We start from the raw sequence: 8,977 nt of genomic DNA on the forward strand, positions 1-8,977 counted from the left end.
AGACACTCCTCGCTCCCTGCTGCGATGCTGCCACCGAAATTTCTCTCTCTATTCTGAAAGCAAAGATCTCTCATGTGGGGCTCGGGGGCTTCTGTCTCAGAGACAGCTGGGTAGATCACAGCCCTCTGCTTCATACACACGCGACTAAACAGGATGTCAGAACCTTTCAGAATTCAAAGATTTTCTCTGGAAACATACCAGACAAAATGCCCTCCCCCAACCAACTGTTCCAGGGATTGACATAATATTATTTTACCTCCTGTAGCAACGAATTCACCGTGTGGTGCTTTTTTCAAAACAACAACAGACCAGACCTTCTGGGAGACAACAGGACGATTCTTTTCCCTAAATGGTTTGCCACACAAACAATATTTGAACAGGACATTTTTAATTTTTCTTTTTGTTCAGTGCTCTAATGATGAAAGTCTATCACATGTAGTGTCTACAGATAAGACAACAACTTATCACATTTAAACCTTCATCAAAGGCATCTCTTCAGAAGTTAGAAGTGCTTCATTTCATCTGACTCCTTGGATCAAGCACATCCGACAGCGGGGTGGGGGGAATTTCTGCCCCACATCATATGGAGAAGTTGGTATTTTCTGCTTAAATCAGAAGAAATTTGATATGACTCTGTCCTTTTCGCCTATCTAGCCACTTATCTTGTTTCGTTTGCAAATATCATATGTATTCTCTTGAGATAAAAATAGTGCAAGATGATTAGTTCGGCAAGTTAATTTGACACCATTCCCCCTCCGTGACGCTGAAATCTAAAATCTGTATATGGTATACAACTTAAAGTATATATATGCAAGCTCAGCTCTGGGGGAGACACACGGCAAGTACGTCCCTCCCAACCAGACCGCCTCCTTACCCCGCCGAGAAGACCACAAAGGTAAGCTCATTAGATCCTCTGCTTTCAGAAACAGAAACACAAGAAAAGGCTCCCTAACCAGAAAGTGCCTTTGCAATTAAAGTATCTGTTCTTCTGTCAGCTTCCAGCATGTCTGGTCCTTTCCACAAGCTAACTTAGAATAGAATCAGCATTGAGATCATGGGATGGAAAAAGACAGGAACGATGCTCCTTGTAACAAATGAGACCATGATGCAATTTTTAGGTTTTCCTTCAACTCTCCCCCATTTTTAATGCTGTCAGCAGTGAGAATGAGGTGAGTGGCAGAGATCCAAACTACCTCGCCTGGTGCTGACAGGGGGAAGTACTTTGCACAAGGTGGCACCGGGACAAACCAGAAGTTTGTCTCCTGGCTGGAGAAGTGCTCTGCCACCAGCAGGAGCGGGTCCCCTTGTCTCCTTACACCCCCCGAGACACTCAGAAGGGGACTGAAAGGACCGGCAGGTTCCCGGAGGCAGACACTTCCTAATGGGGGCAGTTCCCACTTGTGTGGAGATCTCACACAGGCTGGAAATGGGGATTCCTCCTCCTGGAGGCTGCCTTCCCTGCTCAGCCAGGAGGGGTGATGCTGCTGAAGAGCAGTCAGAGATTCATGAAAAGACACATCTGTTCTCTTGTGGCTTTCAAGAATAGCTTTTCTATGCCTCAGTTCCTCTTCCTTCATGAACATGGCACTGCTTTGCAGTATTGTCCCAAGGTTTAAAGTGCAGTTTATCAAACTGTAAATGCATCAGTGCTATGTTCACACTAAAATATAGACTAGAAATTCAGGCCCTGCAGCATTTCCTTAAGCAATATGTATTACATTGGGAAACTCTTGCAGCTGCTGGTGGCTGAACGGGACAAAGAGTATCTTTTGTCAAATGCTGCTGTATCAGAAGAAAGCGCCTCCTCCGCTCCACTAGGGAGGAGTATTAAGTCTCAATACCTCTGTTCTAAGCACATCAATATACTGAAATGCCAAAATTTGGAAAAAAATCTGGTTCATTATCACTTGTATGAAATAAAAAAAGAAAGCAAAACAAACCCCCCCCCCAAAAAAAACCCCCACAACAGACTTAAGAAAACCCTTCTATAAAGCTATCATACATGTAGTCTGTTAACGATGCTGCAGCCCAGCAAGCCAAATTTATTGTGTAGTTACATTTACTGTTGCAACCAAACAAGAGGAACTTACTCTCCAAAGTTAGATTTCCTTCAATTGAGTAAAATTATTATTACTTATTCTGCACTATTTTCATTCTTGTATTCATATATGTATTGATAGTAATAGTAGATTTATTCCAGATATAGGCTCCAGGGGACACATGGAGCCTTATCTTTTATGTATGATGTAAATATATGGGGATTTTAATTGCGTAATAATCCACCTCCAGGAAGCCATGAAGTTCTGTGGTGCCAGACACCTCCCCGCAGCAGAGCACCGGTCCCTGCTGGACCCCACACTCCCCCGCAGAGCCCCCCTTCCTCACCCCGCTCCAGCGGGGACCGGCCCCCGACACCCCTCATTTGCCATGAGATCAGTAACGTCTCCCCTATCACACACTGTCACAGCAGCAACTCCAAACAGCTGTGAAAGAGGTAGAGGTGTCATTGTAATGACTAAGTAGCTCACATCTAATTTATGTTACAGCTCAACAATGGCCATCACTGACATCCTCTCTGCTAAAGATATCGAGTCTGCTCTCTCCAGCTGCCAGGGTAAGGAATGGTCTCTCTGCAGCCCGAGGATGCATATCATTTTTATGTCTTAAGACGACATGCCTATCGTTTTCCCTTGGATTCCTTCCCCGTGAGATCTCTTTCGAGCTACATTACAGCACAGCCCCTCGAATGCATGGAGTCACACAAGTGGTTATTCGGTGTAACATTCCCCGAAACACAGAGTGGCAATTAAAGGGCCACAGTTTTGGTTAGGGCTGGCTTCATTCTAAACTTTGTCAATTTTTAAGCCTGTTAAAGACTTATATTTAAATAGCCTTTTCCTGCAACATGTCAAGAAAAGCCTTGGCTTGCAGAACCACAATGTCATTTCATAGAATCACAGAATGGTTAGAGTTGGAAGGGACCTTAAAGATCATCAAGTTCCAACCCCCTGCCATTTGTGAAGCCACGACCAATCTCAATTCTCTTAAGAGATCCTCAGCCAGACCAAGCCAAAAAAAACCCCCACAACAGACTTAAGAAAACCCTTCTATAAAGCTATCATACATGTAGTCTGTTAACGATGCTGCAGCCCAGCAAGCCAAATTTATTGTGTAGTTACATTTACTGTTGCAACCAAACAAGAGGAACTTACTCTCCAAAGTTAGATTTCCTTCAATTGAGTAAAATTATTATTACTTATTCTGCACTATTTTCATTCTTGTATTCATATATGTATTGATAGTAATAGTAGATTTATTCCAGATATAGGCTCCAGGGGACACATGGAGCCTTATCTTTTATGTATGATGTAAATATATGGGGATTTTAATTGCGTAATAATCCACCTCCAGGAAGCCATGAAGTTCTGTGGTGCCAGACACCTCCCCGCAGCAGAGCACCGGTCCCTGCTGGACCCCACACTCCCCCGCAGAGCCCCCCTTCCTCACCCCGCTCCAGCGGGGACCGGCCCCCGACACCCCTCATTTGCCATGAGATCAGTAACGTCTCCCCTATCACACACTGTCACAGCAGCAACTCCAAACAGCTGTGAAAGAGGTAGAGGTGTCATTGTAATGACTAAGTAGCTCACATCTAATTTATGTTACAGCTCAACAATGGCCATCACTGACATCCTCTCTGCTAAAGATATCGAGTCTGCTCTCTCCAGCTGCCAGGGTAAGGAATGGTCTCTCTGCAGCCCGAGGATGCATATCATTTTTATGTCTTAAGACGACATGCCTATCGTTTTCCCTTGGATTCCTTCCCCGTGAGATCTCTTTCGAGCTACATTACAGCACAGCCCCTCGAATGCATGGAGTCACACAAGTGGTTATTCGGTGTAACATTCCCCGAAACACAGAGTGGCAATTAAAGGGCCACAGTTTTGGTTAGGGCTGGCTTCATTCTAAACTTTGTCAATTTTTAAGCCTGTTAAAGACTTATATTTAAATAGCCTTTTCCTGCAACATGTCAAGAAAAGCCTTGGCTTGCAGAACCACAATGTCATTTCATAGAATCACAGAATGGTTAGAGTTGGAAGGGACCTTAAAGATCATCAAGTTCCAACCCCCTGCCATTTGTGAAGCCACGACCAATCTCAATTCTCTTAAGAGATCCTCAGCCAGACCAAGCCAATTTTCCAATTGCTCAAAGAGCTGGTTTAAGACTGTGAATTACTTACTTTTCTACCAAATTCTCCACCACAGGAAGGACTAAGTGAAAAGGAAGTAAGAATTATAGAAGTTGGTCTGTAGCCACAGTAGCACCCTCTAAATATTTGTTATTAACTGCGTGTGACACATTGCTTCAATCCTGGTTCACCAGAATGTGCACTGGAGCAGAAAACTTCCAACTGGCTGAAGGGATATATTAGCACAGGCACAGGGAGATTAAACAGGAAATTATCCACCCAATCTTCTGTTTTACTACACCGGGGAACAAGAGATAGAGGAGCAGGCTGATGCTTCAGAAAAGCCACACGTGTTCCCAAGGAATACATGCAGTAGTAACAACTTCAAGGGAAAATACTTAAACAACTTCTGTTTCTTCCAGCTGACGATTCCTTCAACTACAAGTCCTTCTTCTCCATGGTTGGTTTATCCAGCAAAACTCCTGATCAGATAAAGAAAGTTTTTGGAATCCTGGATCAGGACAAGAGTGGTTTCATTGAAGAAGAGGAGCTTCAGTAAGTCTTTCTTTAAACAGCGTAAAACTTAGAACTCACTTGGTATCCTAGAAGAAACTTGCAGTTATTTTAAAAATAAGACTCAATTCCTTGCCTTTCCTTGAATCTGTGTGGATTTCCTCAGGAGATCAGAGCAGGGATTACATTCTGGGTGTCAAGGGCATTTCAGAGAATACAACTCTGGTTTTATTCTCAGTTCTCTACCCTGTGCTCTTTCAGACTGTTCCTGAAGAACTTCTCTTCGAGTGCCAGAGTCCTCACCTCTGCGGAGACCAAGGCTTTTCTGGCTGCAGGTGACACTGATGGTGACGGCAAAATTGGGGTGGAAGGTAAGGCTTTTGGAAACTTCCTAAAATTTGTGTTTTAAAATGCATGCATTTAGGGCAGCATTTCAACTGTGGCATGAAGAACACATCCAAGTAATTTGGGTGGCTACTTTCTGCCACAATTTCAATACCAGCGAGTACTCCTTTATTTTCACAGCTTTACTCTCTGGTCTCTTTTGCAGCAACAGGACATTTAGGCCCAGTGTAGAGCCTGTTCCTGCAATCAATAACAGCAGCTTTGGGGTTAACTCTGCTGTATGTCTGATCCACAGACACAATGCACCAGATTTTTAAACGATCCTCAGCACCTATTCATTCTCTGAATTTCCGTTTCGGCAAAGGATGCTCTGCACTCCTGGCCATATGACACTTCCATTTTTAAACACGCTTCCACCTACATAAACTTGTTTCTTCATCTACCACTGTTGAAAGTTGGCAAATATTCCTGAGTGGTGAATTCAGTGATGTAGAATAAGGCTGGTATTGTTTGTCAAGGGTAGAACTGCTCAGTGCAGCACAGAATTGTGTGCTGGAGAGTTATCTGAAGGGCGAATGTCACTGGGCAGTCCTTCTACGAGAAACCAAATCAAATTCCTAAAGAAAGCCTCACAGGGGTGATGTGAATTGGCCAGGATATTTCTTTCAGAAACTGCAGCAAGGGAAAATAGGCCATTATGCATCATATATCAGAACTTAAGTCAGTGAAGAGGGGCTGTCTCAGCCGAACGGGGACAGGTGGCAATAACTCCAACAGACACAGGGGCTAATCTTAGCCCAGCCCCGGAGGAGGGAGATGCACTGCTGGAGGAATTTGCTTCAGCAGCAGCTTCTGCAGCTTGGGTTTGTAAGCCCCAAATAGGGCATTATATTATGCAGATCTCAGCCCTTAACCGTTGGATCTCCCAGGCGGAATTACATCCCCACTGGTATTTTCTCTTTGGAACAACAAAACCAGAAAATCCCTCATATTGAAATCTACAGACTCAACCAAATTCGCCTTCTGCATCCTTGGCTATCATCAGAGTTTGTAACGGGTTAAAGATAGTTTACCTTTAACTCAGGATTTCCCACAAATCGAAATTTAAAGATGCATTCCTCCTCTCTGCACTTACTTTTTTTAAGGAGTGAAAAATCTGTTACGCCCTCAGAATCTCAGTTTAGCAGTAGCTTGTGCAGTGTTATAATAACTTTGGGAGCCCTCCATGACTAGGAGTTTAAGTCACTTTTATCTATTTTTTCTAAAGATGTTTAAAATCACTTTCATCTAGATTTATTCCCTGCCTTTCTCATTTTCTTCCTTGACAGAATTCCAATCTCTGGTGAAGGCGTAGACAGCATTAGACCAAAGGCAACCTTGGACTGACTCTTCCAATTACCTCGTCCAACAAGCACTTCGCACCCAGCGTGTGTTTGTACATTTTTATATTGCTTCAGGCGTTAACAATTCTCCCTGCATCGAGTCCACAGGCTGGATTGCTGAGAAATCTTGCAATGTACAGCTGTTTTGGTCACACAACATTGTTACATTTCCATTGTAAAGAAGGCACTTTGTGATTTTCAACCACACAAATGTTGAAATTGTGGCTGGAAGAGGGGAGGAAAAAAATTTAAAAATTAAAAAAACAAAAAACCACAACTTGGGGGAAAAACTGTTTTTTTTGATTTTGTTTAGGTTTTCCATCCTCACATTTGACCACGCTGACTCACCAGACACAGTTTTGGTTGTCTTAAACAACATTACATCTTTTAAGGCTTAATTGTACTGATTTCATTGAGTTTTATTTCTCCTTAATTCTCTGATCCTTGAGGAAAAGCAACGCTAACAAGATAGCTAAAAATAATTTATATTAAGTCCCAAACCTGAGAATATGAGCAAAAAAATTCAGAGGAGTTGACACATAACTCAAAGCATGGAGTAAGTTTGTGGATAATTTTGCAAACTGAAGCACTAGGCTACAGCACGTACCGTCAGAAAGTGTTTATAGCCTAAAATGTAACTCTCCCTTAAGAAGATTTATCTTTCGTGAAATCTAAGGCAGCTGTGAGATACAGGAGAAGGGTCTAATCCCAACTCTGACACTGCCACAAGTCACAGTCCCCTGACAACGTGCCTGCAGGTTTTGCAGTGAATCATGAACATGTTCTTATTATCTCTTAATATGTACAAAACAATAATATTTTGCCACATCTGTGAATTTCTGTGTTTCCTACAGATGAAACAACAGCCAGACTTGCTGCCCGATTACCTTAAAGCTCTGTTATGTTGCTAAATAATGGCCATTACCCAATTCTTTCATTTATTATACAAATAATCATCTATATAACATTACCAATTTTCTTAAGTCTGAAAACTACTAAGAACTAGTCTTTCCTTTGATAAGCATCTCACAGGAGTTAGAGCTAGTTATAGCCTTATCTTCATTCACGGACAAAGTAGATCCTGTCCACGGCTAAACGCGCAGACGGAGGAGATGCCGGGGGTTCTGCCTGAGTGGGCTGGCAGCTTCCCCACCAACACTTTGCTGTCTCTGTTCCACCACGCCTTGGTTCCAGCTCACAAGCAGACCGTCACTTTAACACTCCCTGCTGAAACTGCATGATAATGCTAACATAATTTGGCAGCTGTTTCTCAGAGGAGCAGAAACAAACCCTTCTGGAAGTTCCCTGCAAGGTTCAGCGGTGGCACGTCCATGCTGGCTGTGCGAGGCAGGAGCCGCTCACTCACAGCGGGCGCATAGGAGCCGGGGCAGAGCTCAGGCAGCTAATGCAAATGAGGAACTCTGGCAATCAGATTCACTGAAGCCTTGGCAGAATTATAATGAATATAAACCCTAATTCTATCCCCACCGCCTTTGATGTCAAATCTGGGCTTAAATTACAGCTGCTGTTAATTGCAGCACTGAAATATTTTGCATAATGATGAGACTCTGTTGGTTCCTTTTACCTCGTTTATTTTTCTGTCTGCTGAAGAAAAAGATGCAGAGCAATCCAGATCTGCAGCACCAGAGAGAGGTAACACATACACAGCTCCTCTAATCACTGCGTAACCTGGCACTAGCTGAAAAGCAGCTGGCGCACACAATACCCGGACAGACCCGCATTCCGGGCACATCTGAGGCTCATGTGGAATGCAAGAAATGCAGGACTACACAGTGGCCCATCCTGTGTTCCAGGGATGCTGAACAACTGCCCATCACCGCCTTCTGCTGCCGCGGGGGAGCCAGGCCCTTCGGAGGGTCAGGCAACTCTGGGCCACGCTGCAACTTTACGTAAAACTTTAGAGATTTTGTTTATGAGAAAATCTTTTCTTCTTAGACAGCAAATCCTGTCAAGAAGATGAGTTTTAAATCTTATTAAAACCATCCAGCCACCTCATTAGAAGGAATTAGAATGATTTCAAAAAAAGCCCATAGACTGTTCAGCAAAACCAACACCTAGTCCCTCCTAAGTCTTCTGTTGGCACCAGGATCCACATTTTTACAGCTAAACGCAAGCTAAACTCCTCTCCAAGTAGAGGAGAATATTTTCCACCCAGAAGAAACAAATTCCAAAAATGTAAAGTCTTCTTGGAAGGTTCATTTCAAAGACTTGAAGTTCAGCCAGTGGTAGCCTTCAGTTTTCTTAGGGAATAGCCAGGAGTGTTCTCTGAACTTGACAGTGTCACTGAGCTAGAGAAAACCCTTGATTGCAGGATGTCTATGTGGATCTGAAGTACTAACAAGACAAATGTGATATAAGAATGTGACCACAATCACAGAGTACTTCATGCTGGGAGGGATCTCTGGAGGTCTCTCCCCAGCCACCTCCTCAGAAGGCCAGCTTAGGGCATGCTGCTCTCCACTGAGTTTGAGTGTCTTCAAGGATGGAGGCTCTCCAACCTCTCTGGGCAATCTAATAAGTGAGGAT

At 43.5% G+C, this 8,977-nt stretch overlaps 1 protein-coding gene across 2 annotated transcripts; it reads left to right on the forward strand.

Annotated features, from left to right (window-relative positions):
* The first annotated feature begins 767 nt into the window (after positions 1 to 767).
* LOC106893420 (parvalbumin, thymic) lies at positions 768 to 6,678 on the forward strand. 2 transcript variants are annotated; one of them, XM_014951362.1, is made up of 5 exons: positions 768 to 895; positions 2,547 to 2,614; positions 4,613 to 4,745; positions 4,965 to 5,074; positions 6,377 to 6,661. In XM_014951362.1, exons 2-5 carry the CDS (start codon positions 2,554 to 2,556, stop codon positions 6,400 to 6,402), a joined length of 330 nt encoding a protein of 109 aa, XP_014806848.1. In that variant the 5' UTR covers positions 768 to 895; positions 2,547 to 2,553; the 3' UTR covers positions 6,403 to 6,661. The 2 variants fall into 2 exon arrangements, with proteins under 2 accessions (XP_014806848.1, XP_014806847.1); XM_014951361.1 differs by lacking the exon at positions 2,547 to 2,614 and adding an exon at positions 3,669 to 3,736 and having other exon boundaries at positions 849 to 895; positions 6,377 to 6,678.
* The last annotated feature ends 2,299 nt before the right edge of the window (positions 6,679 to 8,977 follow it).

This window comes from Calidris pugnax, unplaced genomic scaffold (genome assembly GCF_001431845.1).
Source record: "Calidris pugnax isolate Ruff unplaced genomic scaffold, ASM143184v1 scaffold198, whole genome shotgun sequence".
Lineage (NCBI taxonomy): Eukaryota > Metazoa > Chordata > Aves > Charadriiformes > Scolopacidae > Calidris > Calidris pugnax.

Bases quoted from the DNA above. Each gene is read 5' to 3' on its own strand.
- LOC106893420 (XM_014951362.1), top strand. From the start codon at position 2,554: ATGGCCATCACTGACATCCTCTCTGCTAAAGATATCGAGTCTGCTCTC. The intron at 4,746-4,964 runs GTAAGTCTTTCT...GTGCTCTTTCAG, and splicing joins ATTGAAGAAGAGGAGCTTCA to ACTGTTCCTGAAGAACTTCT. The intron at 5,075-6,376 runs GTAAGGCTTTTG...CTTCCTTGACAG, and splicing joins CGGCAAAATTGGGGTGGAAG to AATTCCAATCTCTGGTGAAG.